The sequence below is a fragment of the Xiphophorus maculatus genome, chromosome 6, assembly GCF_002775205.1.
Source record: "Xiphophorus maculatus strain JP 163 A chromosome 6, X_maculatus-5.0-male, whole genome shotgun sequence".
Taxonomy (NCBI): Eukaryota; Metazoa; Chordata; class Actinopteri; order Cyprinodontiformes; family Poeciliidae; genus Xiphophorus; species Xiphophorus maculatus.
The window spans coordinates 4,743,821-4,766,435 of record NC_036448.1 but is presented as its reverse complement, the minus strand read 5'-3'; the positions used below and the strand labels follow the sequence as shown (position 1 = coordinate 4,766,435).

Sequence of the window (22,615 nt, the reverse complement as noted above, 5' to 3'; positions counted from 1 at the left end):
ATAGTTTGCAGCCCATGAATTTCTCATTTGGTCCTTGATGTATTTTAACTTTACCCAGTTTGAAACAAGCACCTCATAAAAGCTGCTGTATGTAACTTTTCTAAAAAAAAAATGTTTTTTTCTTGCTTGTCACAGTTTAGTATGAGACAGATAATGTGTGAAAACAATCAAACTCCCTCACCTTCTCCCAGTGCTAACTCCAGAAATACACCATTCAGTCATACAAGCAATCAGAGAAATCTTTATTTCCCAGATCATAAGCAGTATATATCATTTAAAAATAAAATAAAATTATCAGGGGCGACTGTGGTAGAGTAGTCATCTTGCGATCAGAAGGTTGTAGGTTTGATTCCAGCTTCCTCCTGCCACATGTCGATGTGCCTCTGGGCAAGGCACTTAACCCCAAATTACATACCGATCTGCGTATCGGTGTATAAATGTGCGTGTGTTTGTGAGTGCGACTGGGTGAATGTCTAGTGTAAAGCGCTTTGAGTGGTCAAAATGACTGGAAAAGCGCTATATAAGTTCAGTCCATTTACCATTTTACCATTTATCAAGTGAAAACACAGATGCATCCATCACAAAGCAAACAAACAGTTATTCAAATATTTAACCCTCCTGCGGTCTTAGTGCAGGATGAGTGCGGCAGATGTTGTGAGACCGTCAGTTCCCAAAACCACACACAAAAGCAACCTTGTAAAAGCGCATGCAGGGTCAGTGCAAACTTGCTGGATCGTGCACAGAGTAAAAAGCTTGTGGGGTCAAAATGACATCGTCTCTTCAAACTGTTGGAGGGTTGAAAAAGCTGATTAAGTTGATCGACACATTCAAACGACACAAAAATGTTTACTTGTAGTTCTTCGGTGAGACACAGTCAGAGCCATGAAGAGGGTCTTACCGCTGTCAGTAATGCTGGTGTACGCGCTTGCCATCAGCAAAGCCTTTCATGAATACTAAGGCTAGTTAGCACGGCCACTGATGACAGTGGATTAAAAGATTGACTGGAACGCTAAGTTGTTTCTCCGCCATTGGCACAATTAGCAGCTCATACGCAGCCATGATTGATATCACCAACACCCTCCTCTGATTTTCAATTTCTGTTTTGTACCAGGAGTGGTTTACTTCTGCAATAGCACATGGAGGAGTTGAAGGAATTTGATCTTTTCAGAGATTATCTGGCTCATAACATACTGTCACGGCATGGTGACGGTTTGAACAAATATGTGAAAAACATATTTTTACTGCAGCTTTAAAATAATTCAGTGACGTTACAGCACACTACAGAAATCCAGCCTCAAACACTTCACCTCACTGGGAAGGGCAGCGTTGTTTTTTTTTTTATGACAGGCTCAGGTGTTTGAGGTCTAGTAATAAAGTCGATGAGCTTGCAGTTGTTGCATTTCTTGTGCGCACTCTGACCTCTGATTGCACTTTTTAAAAAAAATGCTCAGTGTTTCAGTTAAAATGATTTTATTCACATTATATGTTCTGTTTTATGTAGAGCTTGAAGACCACACAAAAAACATCATATTCAGCATAAACACTTTAAAACATTTTAATGCACATGTGAAAGATATAGATATGTTTTCAGAATGACTGAAATCTTGTCTCGAGGTGATTATGTTTTGAAAATCACATTTGCTACAGCCTTAATGTTCACATATACAGTGACGTGCGGTCAGGGGAGGCAGGTGAGGCTCTGCCTCACCTGTAATCATGGAAAAATAATAATGATAAAATCATTTATATTGCTATTTTCACCCTGTGGTTTGTACTATACCTATTTTTCATTTAATTTAAAAAAGTTCAGATTATTTTTTCTTCAAAATCGCTGAATTTCTGCATTTTCCCATTCAAATGCTCGGAAGCGAAGCTGGTGAGGCAGCAGCGAGCTGAGCCTCACCTGGGATTGCGCAACTTCTCGCTAACTGCACTGGCTGCCATTCTGAGAGCATGTTCCTCCTGTCTGTACATCGCCAATAAAATGGCTAAAAAACATTTAATGTATGAGCTGATTTTCCATAATTTAGCTTATATATATAATGTACAGTGTTTTTTTTTTGTCACCAATTGTGTGCGTAACGTGTTTCATGTGCTGAAGAGCGATCAGAAACGAGGTGAGGCAGGCAGTTCTCTTGCCTCATGGCAGGGGGCGCTCATGATCCCAGACATTGTGACTCCACAACTGCAGAGTAAGATACTGTAAGCGAGCTAGCCATGGAGCTAGCCATGGAGCTAGCCATACAACAAGGTCAAGTGCAGCGATATATTTATAGTTTTCTCCTCTTACCACAGCAATTAATTAATAATTGCAAAATAATACTAAAACAATACTACTGCAACAGATTGAATGTTCTGCTTTTTGCGTGGGAAATATTTGAGTGTTTTTTATTGTGGCGTTGTTGTCAGTTGCTATGGCAACGAGTCTGCGCGTAGCTGCGCTGATACCGAGAGCGACAAAAGACGTGGTTTTGAGTTGTACTTTAATGGTTTTTCCCTTCGCTGTGGAGCACAGCACGAAATGAATAATATCTACATGTCCAAGTTTGATTGAGTGAACGGAAATAGTCTTTTTGCCCTCCAGCGTTGTCCACATGCGCGAAATTTCCTTACGTAAACAATAACATGCAGGGGGTCTATATTTGTACATCTGAATATGATTAAGTCAGTGCCTCACCAGCTATGAACCTCACCGCACGTCACTGCACATATATATATATATTTTTACATTACATATATAAAATTTTCTCTGAACAAATTCATCCATTGTAATGTTTTAAATGACTTAAATTACATCAACTTTATTTACAGTACCTGTGGGGAAAAAAAGAAAAGAAAGTACGACTCTGGGTTTCACATATTAGGACATTGTGAAAAATAATCTGTTTTTACATGTTCTGCTTATTTGGATCTAAACTGAAATGTACAAAAACATAAAGTGAATCCTGCATTGTTATTGTGTTGTGATTAAATCCAGAACATCAAAGCTCTACTGTATTATTTCGCAGCTGGAAAGAAAAGTTTTCTTTCTTTTTTTTCTTCCCAAAATATTTTGTTCTTAGGTTTTGCCAGACAGAAGTGGACACGCTGCGGTCTCTGCTTTGTTCCCATATGTCTGCCTTTTCTCCCATTCATTCAAGTCTAAGTCATTCTGGCAAATTCTTTATAGAAAACCTTTTCAAAGAAGCATTGCCTTTGACCTTTTTTTTTTTTTTTTGGCATTTTCCTTTTAATTATTTCCACATTTAACATATGAACTGAGGTCTTAGTCCACTCCCTCGTTGGCAAATGTCCTAAATGCTTTCCATTTCTGAATAATCTTTCACTCTGCAGAAATAAATTGACTTGAAATTATGTGGAAATTGTCCTCTTAACCCTTCTAAGATTGATGGCAGCAACAATTGTTTCTCTGAGGTTTTTGTGAATGCATTTCCATCTTCCGCACTACGCTAACACACTCCCAGTACTTTCCACACTGCCAAATCTCTTGCCTTTAACATCAGTTGATGCCATTACATTGTAAAGTAATGGCACAATTAAATGGATAATAGAGCAGCACAGTGTTAGGGGAACATGACGTTTTGGTCCCCATCAATTTGCCTGAGGATTCCTCAAACACCTGCATGAGGAGTGAAACTATCCAAATAGGTCAAATATGTCACTGCCTTTTAAAATATTGCACAATCACAAATGTTTCTTTTATGATTGTTTTTAAAACCGAGGTTAGAATGACAATACAAGGAATACTGCAATGTACCTCCTTAGTGTGTACCTTCACACAAAGGTTTCCTTCTTTGGTTGTTATATTATCACTGTGTTGAATCTGTTGTGTGGGTTTTACCTTCAGAGGTCAAATTTATGAGTCTAGATGAAATCTGACCAACACCGGGTCATTATCGACTGGATGAAGACCCCTTCCTCTCGAAGAGGTTGTACAATCAAATACCCGCTTTTCTAAAAACTGGGAATCAAGAAGCCAAAAAGAAAGATGGATTTGTCTTTATTGATTCATTGGCCCATTACTGTCAGCATGTCTCCATTCTGCGTAAAGTCTCTCAGTAGCTGCGTTTTCATTATAAATATGCGCAAATCTGTCTATATTCTGCTGATGTCAGGAGGGGGGAACGCAATTTCAGAACTGCAGTGTTTCCATGAAATAAGCAATGAAATTGTAATTGCATGTGAAACAACCTGGTTCCTGGATACTATAAGTGATTAAAAATTGTGGAAGTGACGGATGTAAACACACAGCCATGGCACTAACGCTAATCATCTATCAGCAATGAGAGGAGATGTCAGCGTCTTATTCAGGCGTTGGAGTTACAAGCCCCTTATGCTTGGGAGCGGCTACATATGTGTTGTTTTGGGGAAAATTGGGAGTCATCAATTTTACAGAAAAGCTACTGACTAAACATGACAGAATTACGCACAACCTTTTATGAACTGTGTAATTGCTGTGAGAGCTCTGGTGGTGGCAGAAAAAAACAAACCATCATTCACCTACCACTTCCTGTCGTATTCTTTGTCATTTCCACCAGTAGAGACATCTGGCTGTTAATCATGTGACTCGCATGATGCGCTAAAAGTTTTGCAAAATACATCTACTGTATTTCTAAATTGCCGCGTTTCCATTAAGCAAACCTGTTTTTGTGATTTCAATTTGCTTTTACTTTACGGCGAATGGAAACGCAGCTACTGAACCTTTATTAGATTAGTTTCTCTTTCAGTGCAGTGTTTTGTCCTTGTGTTCTGGTCAGGTTTTTTTCTCCACCTTTGGTCCGTTCAGATCAGACTTGTCCTGCTGGTAGAGACGTCTCTCCTGGTTTGACTTGCCTGTCGAGGCGGAACGTTGAACATTCGGACTCCTTGACCGCCCAGCCTCCTCGCCCTCCTGACCCTCAGCCTCCTCCTCATCCTCTGATCCCTTCTCCTCTTGAGATGCACCGTCACGCTGTAGCCCGCGACGGCCAGGCCCATGCCGGCGCCGGCGGCCACAAGCACCGCCCCAGACACCGACATTTCCCTCCTGTCGTGGCTCCGGCCGCCCACGGTGGCCACGCAGAGCAGGACCGTCCCGCACAGCGTCACCGCCAGCCCCACGGCCAGAATCAGCGCCGGGTCGGCCCTCCCGCCGCTCCGCAGCCGCTCGATCTGACGGCGACTGTGAACGCAGTTCATGTCCTGGATGGCGGAGCTCAGGAGCTGCTTGAGTAGAACAGCGAGGGCCAGGAGGCAGAGCGTGGTTCCCACTCCAAGACGCCACTCCACAGAGAGGCTGTTAGTGGTGGAGAGAAGCCCCACTCCACCAAGGCCCAGTCCCAGGATGAGCGCCACCGAGGCACAGTAGCAAAACAAGGACCGTCTGGGGTCTCGGAACCACCAGAACTGCACTTCTTCCTCCAGGATGTGCCGCTGCTGCGCGACCAAGGGGTCCAGGTAGAGGCTTGGGGGCCGGCGCATACTGTAGTAAAGGGTCTGCATCTCAGGCATGGCACGCCACGACTGATGCTGTATTAGTGCTCAGAATGCAACACTTTAACCAGATTGAGGTCTATATTCATGAAAAAAGTTTTAAAAAATGGGTAATGTTGTGTATTTTCTAGTTACATAGTACTATTTCATATCACAATCCAGTAACATTCAGTAACATACATATAAAAATGCTACATATATCAAATAAGACTTAAAAGAAATTTGACTTTGTAATGTAACACCTTGAAATTGGGCCTCTATTTCTTTAAGAAACTACTTCACATTCTGAAGCTCCGCCTTCAGGAAGTCATCACAACTTTAACAGCGTTTTTACGAGTGTTTTACTGAGGAGTAGTTCATACAGTGAGCTCGGTACATGTGCAGTTCCATCAGGTGTTGGCTAATTGCTACCAGCTAGTCTGAAGGAGCTGAGTGGGGAAGCTCTGAAGCGTGGAAGCCGTACGTCCAAGGAGCAGCGTCGTCCTTGAAGGCGGCGTTAGGTCCCACCAAGAGTTTTGCACAGCTGAATGGTTGCCATGGGAGACTAAAAGATTTCTCAAACATGCGTGGAAGAATCCAAGCAACACTCCACGTGTCTCTCCGATGAGGGAATGTTATAACATGATGTAAAACTCGAAAAAGTCGATTTTAAACAATAACTGTTGCTTCAAATCAACTCACTCACAGTTTTTTGACAATCATGTGTCGTCCATCCCTCTGCGTCTTTGGTCAAACAATAGTTCGGAACATTCCCCAGTTGCTAGGCTTTGGTTTATTCCTTATACAGGATGATGCTCATTTGAAGTTAAAAACAGCTTTTCCTAAAAGAAGAACGTCCAGTGGTCCAGCAGCCATCTTATATGCAGCAGCGGGTTGAAAACATGAAGCCAGATGTTGAGTGTGAAAGAATCCTGATCCAACCTGAAGGCAAAGGACTGAAGAGGATCCAGCAGCGCAGAGCCAGAGACCGACACAGTGTGAATCTGTCTGGAGATAGAGAATTTACCTAATCCCCGTGGCCGTCCTCTGAGTTTCCTGACTGTACCGTTGTCACCGATCGACGGTCTGTGTCCTCTCTACATTCTCTACCCCAGTGCCAGGCGGACCCTCACCCGCCCCTCTCTTGTCATCACGCAGCAACTTCCATCCCGTTTGGTTCAGTGGGAAAAAGACAGGTCACAGCAGGCCTGTTGGATCATGTTTGGACACAGAGATTGGTGACATTGTCCCATTTCGCCCCAATGCAGACAAGCGAACACAATGACTGCACTACAGGAGGCAGGCGGTGGGCGGTGGGTGGGGGACACGGAGGGATCCCGGGGCAGCGCGCTGGAGAACCGGGTGATGTCAGTGTGAAGTGATAATGGTGAGTCTGTGATCCTAAGCATAGCGTCATTCACACACTGAGCTGGACTCACAGACAGCGCCAGTTGTATCTGCTTTACAACATTAAAGTCTGCACCAATAGGATTTGTTCAAATGAAATAATTTGATAAATATTCTCTACTGTTTGCTTTATTTTTATTCCACAGACTTCGATGAGAACAAAGCTTAAATACTGATAGAAATAAAGGTGGTACCCAAAAATTAAACTGAAGTAAAAGTAGCACTACTACATAATAACATTAGTCAAGTCAAAGTAAAAAGTGCAGCGTAGTAAAGCTACTCCCAAAACTACATATTTTCCAGGTAAATGTAATTAATAAATGTAACTGACTAAAAATAGTTACTAGTTACTTTGCTTATGGTGCAGGATGCACCTTCCTGCTTTCTATAGAGAATCAAATTTGTCTGTCTAATAAGAAAGGGAAAATTTTTTTATTGGGCTTTCAGTTAGCTAGCTAGCAGTTTAAATTGCTTATTTGATTTATTGCAATAAATGAGTTGCAAGTAAAAAAAAAAAAAAAAAAGGAAAAAAAAGTTCTGTCTACCGTTATTGTGGTTCACCAAAAACCCAGCTATAACTAATGGACAAATAATGCGGTTTTAAACTCGAACAGAGCTCAATCAATTACTCCTCTTGAAGAACTGCTGAAAAATGAAATCTGAAGTTTGCTTCTGGCAGAGATCGGCTTTCTTCTTGTTGCGTCTCCGTCTTATTATTCATTTTTTATGAATCTTCTGATTGAAATTAGAAAAAACAAATGCCATGGGCAAATTTTCCCAACAATCACGTAGAAAAATAAGGCATTCTTCTCAAAGATTTTCATTATTTTGTTTCCACTTTGGCAACAAAGTGACACTGTAACAGAAAAACACATGAAAGAATGAAATACACATCGCCTTCCTACTTTACATAGACAGAATTAGACTGCATGAGGTTCAGAAGTACTTCTTGTTAGACAACTTTATAACTTTGCTTGTCCAGCTAGCAGACATAAAAATGTCTGCTAGCCAAAATGTTTGTCATATTTTAGTGATTTATTCATAACATGTATACACACACATATTCAAGTATCTGTTTGTGTTCCTATGACATGTAGAATTATTGTTAATTTTCCCGCAGGCTCCACAATTTGTCTAAAATAATTTATGAAACTGTCACATTGAGAGCTGTCAAAAGAAACAAACAACAACAAAAAACAAAAATAAAATCATTCAGCACTTGTCTCCCGTTTTAGATTTTTGTGGACAGTAAGCAACCACCAGGGGGCAGCAAAAGCTAAGTTTAAACAGCCGCACGGGTTACAATAACACATCTTACTCCGCAGACAGTTTTGTGAAAGCAGGTTTCTGGCTTTAGACTATTGCAGAATCCACATGAAGACACAGAATCTGAAAAATCAAACAGCTTTTAAGCTGAGCTGCACACTTCAAATTTGTTGGTGTTTTGGCTCAGGCTTCTCTTACGTTACGTCAAGAATTCTGCATTAATCCAACAGGAACAGTGAATAAAAATACAAAAAACAACCATTTTAAATATGAAAGGGTAAATAACATTCATTTGGTGATAAAATTCTCCACCTTGAAGCAAAAAGGTTATTGCTGCAAGACAGTCGGGGTTCTTCATCACTAAAGGAGTCTCTGATGCTGGTGCCCCAGCAGATGCCTGAATTTTTCACCGCAGGCAACAAAGGTACATTCTAATAAATGACAATATTATCTAAATGTTATTTTACTCCAGTAAGTTGCTTTAAAAAGTGAATGCCATTGAACATTTAAACCCATAGCACATAGATTGGTATATTTCAGAAAAATGCAACGTTTCTTGCTCATGTTTTGATGAGGTGTTTAAATCCATCCCCAGGTTGATGAGCTGCTGTGGGGTCCAAAATTCTCGCTTACTTTCTGAGGTAAATCAACAATAGTTGCTTGAAGACCTCCATAAATTGAGATCTCCAGGCAACAAGAACAAGGGAGCCTTTTTTTTTGTAGACGTTTACCAGAATCGGCACCAAAAAGTAAGTTTTCAACCCAAACTGCTGACAGTGTTACGGCCAAAGCCTTCACAAGACTTTAGTGTGTTCTATAACCCAGACTGTTGGCTGGATTAACATCACTCACACACAATAAATCAGACAGCTGAGATCAGATCTGTGATCATGAGAATAAAAGATGTTCCGAAATATTTTACCCCTAAGACAAAATGTTTTCGATTACAACAAAGTGCATTTTTGATGAGCAAAACCTCCATCCACCTCTAAAAGAAAAACCATTCAGTTTCTCTAAAGGAAAAGCACCAAATCACTAAGAAGTGAAATAAAAGCCAATCATTAGCTATTTGCAGCAGGTTTCTGTCAGCCTCTCAGCAGTCAGAGCAGCAGTTAAAAAAATAACTTTTTGTTTTCATGATGTAAAGCACTTTGAATTATCTTGTTGTTGAAATGTGCTTCACAAACAAACTTAATTTACAGACTGAAATAAGCCTGTCACCTCTGTGTCTTTCTGTCTGTCTTTTGTTCCATCCAACCATCATTCCAGAACAAGACACCAAGATACTTGAACTCAGCAATTGAGTTAGAAATTGACCCCTGACCTGTGATGTCAACCTCCTTTTTTTTGGTGGGACTCATGGCACCAGACTTGAAGCAAACTACTCTGGAGTCTAAACTAGGTGAAGTCAGTGTAAGTCTAGTCAGTACGTAGCCGGATATCTGGGAAAACAATTCAATGTTTAAGCATTTTGACCTTTCATCCACACAAAAATTGTTTAGACATGCTAAAAACGATTATTTATCAAAACTCCAATCATTTGTTTGAGAAAACTTTGTATTCATGTATGCATGGGAAAACAAAGATTTCGGGGTCCCGCGCGTTATGATCAGAGACAAATAATGGGCCATTACATCCACATCGTCTTGTGTTTTATTAACTTTATGTACAAGTAGCTCAACCTTTTATATCTGTCCACACAAAAGAACCTACTAGCGCCATGTTCAATTCCTAACAGGAAGTGGTGGTTGTTTTGAAGCACTCTCATTGGCTGACAGGTTTTTAGCTTGGTGCTGCACTGCCTCCTTTGGGTTTGACATATTTAAAACACTCTGGCATATTTGTGCAAAGTTAATATGGATAAAAACTCTTCTGAAATCAATCCCAGGTGTATGATATTATTTTTTTTAAAACGATGTGGCAGAGATATGAGTTTTTATAAAGATCCGGCTACATGTTTACAAGGCATGAGAGCAATTCAAGAATCTTAATGGCAAGTGGCTATAAAATAAGGAAAACCATGCTAGGGTTAGACAAAGGGACTCAATAGCTTCTATACCTGAAAAATCAACAGGAATGTTCCTCCATGTTGGTTCAACCCCCCTGAGGAGGCAAATAAAAATGGTGGCTGTGTGAGTTGGGTGGTCTGGCTTTTTTTTTTACATTTTATTATTCAAATCTGTTAAAGGACATAAACCAGAAAGGATAAACTGGACATTTAAGCTCGCTAAATTCAACATTGTGGTTTTAATAAAGGTGGAAATAAATGTAAATATGTAGTTCTCGTATTTCTCAGAGACAACAGTCTCAACGGTCTCTAAATCTAATTATGTTAGTGCTTCGAGTCCCTCTGTGGCTACTGTAACTCAGCCACAATACCTGTCAGGACCTGCGCCGGCAGCTGATTGAATGTTGCAAAGAAGAAAAAAAAAACCCACTAGACCTTTGTGCTTGCTCAGCACATTTCCTTCAAAGACCAAAGGTGGACCCGGTCAGACATTTCCTGCAGGCTGTTCACGTCAGAAACAAGCTGGGCTTCTGTGCATTTCAACATGCTCAGATTCTACGTGAGGAAAATGGTGTCTCTCCAGCTGCATGCTTTTGAAGCTAGATAACATTATTGGGAACCAGGGGGGAAAAAAACAAGATTTATTTTCTGATTCCCCCCTCCTCCTCCCACACTGTGGCATTGAGATGATTCTCACCACAACAGCCCAGATGCAAATTAGGAAAGATGAAGGATTTTGTTGTGCGCTGAAACTTGTGCAGAAGCTAATGGACTTCCCTGACCTTTTTTTATATATGGTGTTCCCAGCTGGCTGGCTGAAATGTTCAGTTCTATGATGATAAATCTGCTTCATTACTGCTAGAAATAGCTGAAGGAAAATCACCGGAGCTTCCCAGGTGATGTTTCCAAGCGCCTTGTTTCCCTGGTGCATGATGGGTTCTGGGGGATATGGTGGCTTCAGGGTCGGCTCTCACCGTAGAACAGATTAAAAATAATTACAGGTATCAAATTTCTGCTCAAAATTTCACCACCAAGAACAGCTATTGTTAAAAAGAGCCTTTTCTTTGCATTTGACTTTTAGTCATTTTGCATAACAGCCTGTAGAGGTTCAGTCTATTACAATAGTTTCTATTGTTATCAAGAAAACAAACTAAATTTGACATTTGTTTTTAATGTAAAATTGTCAAAGGAGTTCCCATTTTAAATTTGGTTTCAAAGATGCTGAGAATCTGTTTGTAAAGTGAAAACAGTTCTAAACAGGTTTGACCAGGTGAGCAGCTGCCTACTTTCTGAAGTGTATTACAATACATCTGTAACTACAGCATCTGTAACTACAGCATCTGTAACTACAGTTGCAAGAAAACAGTGTGCTGTAGTCTCACGAGAACAGTTAAGCTAAGCTAGTTAGCTTACCAGGTTGTAAGTTTACCTGTATGCCTGCTAACTTACTGCTAGCTTAACTTACTGCCAGTTTCCATTACTGCAGCGTCCTGTTACCAGTAAGCAGTAAACTTACTGCTAGCTTTCTCTTAACCTGTTAAGCTAGTGAGCTTACCAGGTTAGGCTAAGTTACTAGTAAGCTAGTTGGTACGTTAACTAGTAAGCTAACCTGAATATTTACAAGCCTCCTATTGATAGACTGAAATAACTTCCCTACTGTCTGTCAACCCATTTGAAAAGCTATTTTCATCCCTCTTTATCGTTGTCCGTCTTCCATTTCTTTTTGTTTTCTACTCGGAGCTTTCTTTCCCGCCTTTCCATTTTGAGCTCTGTTACGGCCAGTGGCCTTTTTCTGTGTTTGTTGTTTTTCAGTGGCTAATCAGATTGACTCCACCTGGAAGTGGGTGCTGCCCTGCTTGTCCTGTGTCACATCCTGAGGCCTACCGTGATTGGGTCATCAATTGCCGGCTCCACCAATCACTGTTGAGGCCTCCCTTTAAGAACCAAGGACATCCTGGGAGAAGGCGCGGCTGTTTCTTTGTTTAGACAGCTTGCCACTTTGTTAGGGGTTTGACTGCTGTAAACTTGTTTTGATAGCTCTGATAACCTTTGTTAGCTCTGACAACCTTTGTTAGCTTGGATAGCTTGTGTCACTCACTTTGTCCCTGTGTGGGATTTTTGATTCTCTGTTAGAGATTTGTAGCTGGTTTTGTGTACCCTGTTCTGAAAGTCTATTTTTGTTTGGTTAAGTTCTTTGATTTACAACTGATTGTTTTGGGGTTTTGTTTAGTACCCTTTTTGTTAGTCTCTACATTTTGACTATTGTTAATTTTACCCCCTTTATTTTTGTTAAACCCAAACAATAAAACCTCTAAACTGTTAAACCTTACCACCTAGGTTTCTTTAATGTTACTTCCCTTTTCCCTGGCCGAGCCGGGTCGTAACATTAAATGGGGGCTCGTCCGGGATATATTTAATACAATCCCGTGGCTACAGTTTAGGGAAATTTGTTTGTCTTTGCTGCCTGGAGGTGCTGCTGTAAAGTTTGCGGTGTTAGTTCAGAAATGGCTCAGTTTAATATTGACCAGTTCTTGGAACAACCTTCTTTTGAAGAACTTGCATCTTGTCGTAAAGCTGATTTAGCTGAGATTGCAAGTTATTTTTCCATTCCCTATTCCAAGCACCTGCTGAAGAAGGAACTAAGGGATCTAATTGTGAATAAACTGGTTGAGTTGAATGTGTTATCTTTGCCTTCACAGATTCCAATCTCATCTGCTCTACCAACTGTTGCTGTGCCTGCTGCAGAGATGGAATCTGCTGGCCCCTCAAACCTTGCAGAGAGGCCTCAGGAGCTAACACCAGAGGGGGACCTGAAGGTGGTTGGTGGGATTCAGACTCCTGTCACACTTCCTAGGTTTGATCCCCTCTCGGCTTCCTCTGGATCTGTTGGGTCCAAAGTTGATGCTCGCCTGAAGGTTCGTCTCGCCAGATTGCAAGTTGAGGCTGAGGCTGAGGAGAAAGCACAACTCAGGCAATATCAGCTTGAAATTAAACGGTTGGAAATTGAGGCTGAAAAAGCTATAAAGCTTCGACAGCTAGAGCTTGAGTATAAGGCCAGATTTCCAGTTCAAACAACCAGTGAGAGCCCTACTGGTAGTTCTAGTGGGCCCTTTTCTATTAGACCCTTTGATGTTACCAAGTATATCTCTTTAGTACCTGAGTTTCGAGAGACAGAGATTGATTCTTACTTCTCTGCTTTTGAGCGAATAGCACAGGCTTTGCAGTGGCCACCTGACGTTTGGTCTTTGCTTCTACAGTGCAAAATCTATGGTAAAGCTCAAGAGGTTGTAGCCGCCCTTCCTCTTTCAGACACCCAAAAGTATGATGTGGTTAAAGCTGCCATTTTGAAAGCTTATGAGCTTGTTCCTGAGGCTTACCGGCAAAAATTTAGGTCTTTTAAGAAAAGCCCCTCTCAGACCTATGTAGAGTTCGCCAGAGAAAAGGGAAGTCTCTTTGACCGTTGGTGTGCTTCAAGTAAGGTGACAAATTTTGATGCTCTGAGAGAACTTGTTCTATTGGAAGAGTTCAAAAATTGTCTACCTGAACGTGTTGTTGTTCACTTGAATGAGCAAAAGGTAAACTCACTGTCTTCTGCTGCTGTGTTAGCTGATGAGTATGTGCTTACACATAAGTCTACCTTTCAGTCCGTGCTCAATAAAAGTGTGGTTATAAAGTCAGCTGTTGAGCAACCCAAATCAACTCCTCAAAAGAATGACAAGGAGTGTTTCTATTGTCACAAAACAGGTCATCTCATTGCTAATTGTTTAGCCTTGAAACGAAAAGAACAGAACACACAAACCAAACCTAAAGGTGTGGGGTTAATAAAGAGCCAGTCTCATACCTTAGGAAAGGCTGAACTTAGCTATAGTCCCGATCCATGTTATGAACCTTTTTTGCTGACTGGATATGTTTCATTACCAGGAAAACTTGCAGATCCACATCCAGTTCGTATTTTGCGAGACACTGGTGCCTCCCAATCTGTTATCTTAACAGATTCCTTACCATTTTCTGAGTTGTCATCTTGTGGCTACAGTGTTGTTCTGCAAGGACTGGAAATGAGTTATGCCCCCCGGCCTGTACACTTGGTGCAGTTACAATCAGAACTGATTTCTGGTATTTTCCCCATTGCTGTTTGTTCTGCGCTTCCAGTTAAAGGTATTTCCCTTTTACTTGGTAATGATATTGCAGGTGGTAAGGTAACACCATCCCTAGAAGTATTAGATGTCCCCTGCTCCCTTCCTAAGGAGGAAGACGCAACACAGACTACTGTCTCTACTTCCTGTGTGCTCACCAGGGCTCAAAAATTGAAGGGAATCTCAGAGGAAAATGTAGACTTGTCTGACAGTGTGCTTATGTCAATCTTTTCAGAGGAGAACAAACTACCGGCTACAACACAGTTGCCTGCAGTCCCGCAGCTGAAATCAGATGTGCGACAAGCTGATTTTGGTTCTTCTCCCATCTCCCGATCACAGCTTTGTGCAGCTCAGAAGGTGGATCCAACCCTTACAAGGTGCTTCTCAAGTGTTGTAAGTGCTGACAAAGCTAGAGTTGAACCAGTAGCATTTTATGTAAATGATGGAGTATTGATGAGAAAATGGTGCCCTGTTGTCCTCCCTGATGCTGACTGGAATGTGGTACACCAAATTGTGATTCCATCAGGTTACCGCAAACACATTTTGGCCTTGGCACATGAAGGAAGCTGGTCAGGACATTTGGGAGTAACAAAAACTTATCAGAATGTTCTGAAACATTTTTACTGGCCCGGAATAAAAACAGATGTACGCCAGTATTGTCGCAGCTGTCATACCTGCCAGGTAACTGGTAAGCCCAACCAAGTTATCCCTCCTGCTCCTCTCCATCCTATACCTGTGGTTGGAGAACCTTTTGAACGAATCATCATGGACTGCGTTGGACCTCTTCCTCGCACGAAATCTGGCAATCAGTTTCTGCTCACCTTAATGTGTGCCTCAACTCGTTACCCCGAAGCAATCCCACTGCGTAAGATTACCTCCAGCTCAGTAGTAAAAGCGATGATAAAGTTTTTTTCCACCTTTGGCCTTCCTAGAATAATTCAAACTGATCAAGGCACAAATTTTCAGTCTAAACTTTTTAAGCAAGTCCTAAAAGAACTGAACATACAGCATACAGTCTCCAGCGCTTATCATCCTGAATCTCAAGGAGCTTTAGAGCGTTGGCACCAGACGTTAAAGTCTATGCTACGAAAATATTGTGCAGAAACAGAGAAAAGACTGGGATGAAGGCATACCTTTTGTTTTGTTTGCCGCTCGGGAGTCTATTCAAGAGTCTCTAAGATTCAGCCCCGCTGAGTTGGTGTTTGGCCATACACTCCGTAGCCCTCTGAAAATTCTCAAAGAGAAACTCTTAGAGATAAATATTTCTCCCCAGGAAAACATTCTGGATTATGTCTGCAAATTCAGAGAAAGACTGCATCAGTCTTGTGCTATTGCGAAAGAAACGCTAGGTGAGTCTCAAAGGTCTATGAAAAAGCATTATGACCAGTCTGCTCTGTCCCGTTCTTTTGCTAAGGGGGAAAAGGTCCTAGCTTTACTACCTGTTCCGGGTTCTACCCTTTCTGCCAAGTTTTCAGGACCTTATGTGGTTCAGGAAAGGTTGAGTGAGACAGATTATGTAATCTGCACTCCGGAAAGAAGGAGGAAATCTCGGGTCTGTCACATAAATATGTTGAAACCATACTGTTCTCGAGACCCAAACGGTAATCCTGACCTTCAAACAGGTCAATCCTTACCTTCAACTTGCTCCTCAGCATTGATTGTAAGGGATTGTTCTGACTCTGCTATAGAGGATGGTTTAACATTGCGTCCCATTTCTTACCAAAGCTCACGATTGTCAAACTCTAAAATGTTGAAGGTTCTGCCTAACCAGCTTTCACATTTAACAGAGGAACAAAAAAATGATATTATTGTCTTGGTCAAAAGTTTCCCAGAACTATTCCATGATGTGCCAAGACAAACTTCAGTTCTTAAACATGATATTGATGTTGCCGGGGCCAAACCAATAAAACAACATCCGTACAGAACAAACCCAGTTAAAAGAGTTTTGATGAACGGTGAAACAGACTACATGTTACAACATGGGTTTGCTAAGCATAGTTCCAGCCCATGGAGCTCCCCATGTCTTTTGGAGATGAAACCGGATGGTTCTCCTCGTTTTATAACAGACTTCCGAAAGGTAAATTCAGTTACTGTTATGGATTCCTATCCACTTCCCCGTATAGAGGATTGTGTTGATACCATTGGCAATGCCAATTTTGTAAGTAAACTGGACCTGTTAAAAGGATACTGGCAGGTACCATTAACGGATCGTGCATCAGAGATCTCTGCCTTTGTGACACCAGACCAGTTTTTGCAATATACCGTCATGGCGTTTGGCATGTGTAATGCCCCGGCCACCTTTCAACGGTTGGTTAACACTGTTCTGTCTGGGTTACCAAACTGTAATGCATATCTTGATGATCTCATTGTGTATACTTCTACTTGGGAAGAACACATAAAAATCTTAAGAGATGTGTTCACACGGCTTGCTGAAGCTTCGCTTACTGTAAACCTAGCAAAGTGTGACTTTGGTAAAGCACCTGTCACTTACCTAGGTAGACAGGTCGGCCAGGGACAAGTATGCCCTGTAGAAGCCAAGATAAAAGCCATCGTTGAGTTTCCTGTCCCTAGCACCAGAAAAGCCCTTCGCCGTTTCCTTGGCATGGCCAGTTATTACCGAAACTTCTGTCGAAATTTTTCGACAGTAGTCCACCCTCTCACTACTCTGCTGAGCCCAAAAGTAGACTTTGTCTGGACTCCTGAATGTCAGCATGCTTTCAAAAGTATAAAATCTCTGTTGTCATATGCACCTGTCCTCTCTTCTCCAGACATGTCAAAGGTTTTCAAACTTGAAGTGGATGCTAGTGCTGTTGGAGCTGGTGCTGTACTATTACAGGAAGGTGGGGACGGAGCTGATCATCCCGTCTGTTATTTTTCCCGTAAATTTACACCCTGCCAACTCAATTACTCCATCATTGAGAAAGAAACTCTGGCCTTGCTACTTGCACTTCAACACTTTGAGGTTTACCTAGGGTCTAGTCCTGTGCCAATCATAGTGTACACCGACCACAACCCCCTTGTTTTCCTTTCTCGCATGTACAACCACAACCAGAGACTTATGCGGTGGGTTTTACTGGTACAGGATTACCATCTTGAAATCAAACATAAGAAAGGTGCAGACAACTTCTTAGCAGATGCTTTATCTAGAGTGTAGCTTATATAGTTACCTTCGGTTAGGAATGTTCCTTCCAAACACTTTGGTTTAGGATTTTAAGGGGGGGAGGTGTTACGGCCAGTGGCCTTTTTCTGTGTTTGTTGTTTTTCAGTGGCTAATCAGATTGACTCCACCTGGAAGTGGGTGCTGCCCTGCTTGTCCTGTGTCACATCCTGAGGCCTACCGTGATTGGGTCATCAATTGCCGGCTCCACCAATCACTGTTGAGGCCTCCCTTTAAGAACCAAGGACATCCTGGGAGAAGGCGCGGCTGTTTCTTTGTTTAGACAGCTTGCCACTTTGTTAGGGGTTTGACTGCTGTAAACTTGTTTTGATAGCTCTGATAACCTTTGTTAGCTCTGACAACCTTTGTTAGCTTGGATAGCTTGTGTCACTCACTTTGTCCCTGTGTGGGATTTTTGATTCTCTGTTAGAGATTTGTAGCTGGTTTTGTGTACCCTGTTCTGAAAGTCTATTTTTGTTTGGTTAAGTTCTTTGATTTACAACTGATTGTTTTGGGGTTTTGTTTAGTACCCTTTTTGTTAGTCTCTACATTTTGACTATTGTTAATTTTACCCCCTTTATTTTTGTTAAACCCAAACAATAAAACCTCTAAACTGTTAAACCTTACCACCTAGGTTTCTTTAATGTTACTTCCCTTTTCCCTGGCCGAGCCGGGTCGTAACAAGCTCCCTGTCGACAAAAACATAATTCAAAAGAAAAAAAAGGTAGGAATGATTTTTCTGCCGTCATTTTGGAGCTCCTTCTATTGCAGTGCTATTTGTTGCATTTAGTGCTTGCTTAGTTTTTCCACGCCAGAGGGTTTGATCAACAGGTCTTCAAGCAGTGCAACATTAAATCTAGTAAATACATGGAACCTGGATAAATTCTTAACATAAAATCAAACAGATTTATAGAGTATGAGTTTGGAAAAGTTCTAGCTTAAGGTCGAGAAACACAGCCAACGAATCTGGTCCCAACTTCACAAAGGTACGCTAAAGCTTATACACAAAACACCTCAGACCTTAAGAGAGCTCCTAATGTGACCAAACGCTAGAAATAGACAGGACTTTTAGTCAGCTTGAGATCGTCTTAATCAGGGAAGATGGTGAAAACACGGACAGAAAGGAGAGATATTCTCCATAATGGATAGAGCTGTGAAAACATCAGGCACTGCATGTTGATGCTGCGTGGCAATTAATTCAGTTTTGCATAATTTCATCCTCATGAAACACTTTTCTTAATCCAGTCTAGATTGTGTAGTTGATTCATTTCTATTAACTGATTACTGGGGGTGTGTTTGTTGTTGTTTTTGTGCCGTACTTTGTTTCATAAATTATCGAATTGCAGTCAAAACTAGAACTTATTGGTTCACTTCAGCGAGACTCAAGAAGTGAAAACTATCAGGCCATGTTCTATTTTTAGCATAATGTAATTTGTATGGGAGGATATGAGGTGTGAATGTTGCAAATCAATGACTTGATGCAATCTGCTGGGTTTTGTTAGATAGAAAACTCTAAACTGCTTTGAATAATGAACTCCCCTCTGGCTTCAATTTTAGCACGAAGTGGTTCTACTGAGGTACTGACTGATGGAGGCTGAATGCAAACACACACACACACACACACACACCACACACACACACACCAGTTTTCACAATTCTGTGCATAAAAAAATTATATCTCTTTCTTTCTCTTCAGTTATTTGCAACTTTGTGTTGCCTGTCACAAAATCCTGATATAATACTTTTGAATTTGATGAAAGTTACAAGGAAAATAAAAAAAACTAAAAAAATGTTCTCACCACATTTTCTGGAATTTAGCAAATAGAAATCATTTTGATCATTCTAACTAAGCTAAAACTAGAAAAGTTTGGTCTGATTTAACTTTAGACGGTAAGAAAATAATGTGTTTGTCTTTTTATTAAGTGTATGTAAATTTCTGGTTTCAACCGTAGAGTCCAGTAAAACAAACACATGGTTAACTGTTTAAGCTACTGACAAGACAGCAGTCAACCAATTGTTTAGAGCCACAAATGTTACCTGAGTTTTTGTTTAGTTTAGTTGTTTTTAAGACAATTTAAAATTTTAAAATTCTTGTTTTCTTTAAAGAAAAAACACGATATTTATATTACTTTGGTTTAAAAAAACTAAAAAAATTTAAAATATTTGCAATAAAAAAAAGATAGGATGGACATACTTTCTTCTGTAAATATTTGTGAAAAGTTGCATAAAAAACTTGGTTTCCAAGCTATTGAAGACAACATTTTTATATTTTAGCAAATGTAAAACCTGCATGTTTTTATTGTACTTATGTAAAAAACAATATTACACAAGACAAAATCAGAGGTAAAAACAGGCTCACGCAGTTTCCCTCATTTAGGTGTTTGATCAAAAATGGTATTCATGTTTTTAGCGACCATCCTAATATGAACAGCCAAGGATCCAGGAGACTTAATATTGTTATGACTGCCTGTGGCGAATATTAGCACATCACGTTACTATGATTTAAGTGAGGATATATCTGCCAGGCAGTGGTGTAAAGCAGTGACTTAAGTAAATTAGACAGACTTCAGGGACAGATTGAGTAAATCTTTCTCTTCCATCATCGGCGTAACACTGATAGGACACACACCTGAAGCATCTCCTGGTGTGTTTACCACACACACAATAGGTTGGATTAAGTTATCCTCCAGCTTATGACGATTTGAAATGATTATATTGTCTGTCAGCGATGGATGTAGACTGATTTTTTTTTAAAAAAAGCAGCTCTGGAGGTGAACTTCTGTTATCGCCACGAGATAAATGTACAGCTGTTGGTTTAGGAAGACAGTTTGTCTTTTGTTTAGTTAATAAAAGAGATACACGGGGTCTTTTTTTCTCAGGAGCAGCTTTCATTGAGAACCCCTAAAGCTAACAATTCACCTTAACTTTCTCATAATTTGCATGTAGATGAGCGTTATCACATTATCCCTTGAGGCCGAGTGCTGATAATTGGGCAGAAGAGTTTCCAGAGAGAGACGGCAGAGTGAGCTGCTGGTTGGGTCTATAAATGAGTCCTTAAACGGTGTCTCTACTGTACCTCTAATACCAGCCTGTCATGCTCTAAATATGTTTACACTCACTCTCTGGGTGCAAGACAGCTGGTAATTCTCTCATTCGTGACGTGAAATAAATTATAAAGCTGACCTCTTTAGATCAGCGAACGACTGGAGAGATGTTTTGTTTTGTTAAAAAAAAAAAGATATTTGCTGACAATTGATGTCAACGGTGGGAGATTGTGAACCAGATTAGATTCATTTTACTCTGGAATCTGTGAAACAAACTGGAAAACAATCATATTCTAGGTTTTTACTCCCTGTATTTGTCTTCCGAATACAAGTCAGCCACAAATAGATCACTTAGGAAAGAAAAAAGTCTAGCCACATATAGTTTTATTGGGGCTTTGCTTTTTGTCAGTGTGGTAGATTAAGTTATATAAAGTTATTACTATTTTTGAAACCTGGAAAAAGCTAAATTGAACAAAAAATAATGCAATAAGTAAACTTTGAGGTTCCCAAAGGCACTTGAATTTCAGCATGCACCACAAGTACATCTAAAAGATGTACCTGTATACTTATAAAACCCTCAAAAAGTGTAAGAATTTTCAGAAAGGAAAACTCATATTTTACAGATTAATTACACAGGATGAAATATTTTAGACTTTTATATACTGTAATTTTGATTAACATGGCCTAGAGAGGCAATGTTATGTAAAATCAACTTTTTTTTAGCTTTACATCATGTTATCATGTTATTCCCTCATCAAAAACACAGCTGGAGTGTTGCCTTGATTCTTTTACGCATGTTTGAGAAATCCTTCAGCCTCCTGTGGCAACAGATACTGGACTTCTCTCCTGGGACGGCTGTATGAACGGCATCCAAAGCATCAATCTTAACTTATATTTTATAAATATATGAATCCATTGCTGCCTTTTGTGACTCAATTCCTCATGAACTCTCTTGGATGTGAAAATGATCAGAGAATGAAAACGTGAGAATGCACATTTTAAATCTGAGTTGCAATTTTGGGAGAATAATTCTATTTGTTGGACAGATTTGTGATCTGTAAACTACGGCAGTGTATTTTTTTTTTTTTTTTAACAATTTAGAGATACAGTAACCCTAAAAACTAAGCTCCTCTCTTCAGTCAAGCTCTTGTCTTGTCAGTAACAAGAATTTCACACCTTGGGGACCAAAGATTTCCAGTCCTGCAGTGTTGGAGACAGGGCTTAAAGTATTAAAAATGCAGACTGAGAAGAAACGATATGAATCAAAGTTACAGAACAATTGAACTGCAAAGTCAGGGAATCCAAGAAACTGACCAATTGCAGTCAAAATGCTGTACAGTCCTACCTCAGACAGACAGAAATGACTATGAAAATAGATAAATGGAGGGAAACAGAGCAGAGATCAGAACTAGTTTGGTTTAAATGACCAAATATGATTTATCTATTCAAACACAATCATAACTAACAGCGATGTTTATCACAGTTGAATTTTGTCTCATGAGCAGGAAGATGTCCCCCGCCCTCACCAATTGTTATTGTTTGAGCAACAAACGAGATTCATGCAAACATATGTCAAAAATGCTATTAGGCTGAAACCACATGTATTCAAAAAAAGGTATAAATAAACTTTTAAAATGCATTCCAACAACGAGCCAGGTAAACTGTTTCTTGACAACACAACCAATGTGAACCTTTTTTTTTTCAGAAAAACTTCTTGGATAAGGAAGTTCAGCTAGCTAACTAGCATTCATGCTGTCACAAACTGGTTAAAATCTTCTCTGACACAGAAACGTCTTTTAGTCATAAATCTTAACATTTACTGAGTTGATTTATTAATTCATTAAACAACCTGGATAAACACATCCTCCAAACTGACATTCTTACACCTGCTTATTTTCCTGGCTTCTAACATATCGATTAAAGACCCCACTATGAAGATAATCAATGCTATTCACTTCACCTGTCAAGAATCGTGAAGCTATGCCTACTCAGTGTATAATTTAAACGTTAATATATATATATTTTTTAAATACTGCAATTCTGAAATCTTGAGGAAAATAATCTGGCGCCCCGCCCCACGCGCTTTCGTCTCCACCAGACCAGCCAATGGGGTGGAGGCAGGAGTGAGTGGGTGTTTCGCAGCGGACGG

At 40.3% G+C, this 22,615-nt stretch overlaps 1 protein-coding gene across 1 annotated transcript; it reads right to left on the bottom strand.

The window, feature by feature from the left end:
- Positions 1 to 3,723: 3,723 nt before the first annotated feature.
- Positions 3,724 to 6,689, bottom strand: LOC102216458 (transmembrane protein 125-like). Its single transcript, XM_023335099.1, has one exon. The coding sequence runs from the start codon at positions 5,488 to 5,490 to the stop codon at positions 4,783 to 4,785; it is 708 nt and encodes a 235-aa protein (XP_023190867.1). The 5' UTR covers positions 5,491 to 6,689; the 3' UTR covers positions 3,724 to 4,782.
- Between the last annotated feature and the right edge of the window lie 15,926 nt (positions 6,690 to 22,615).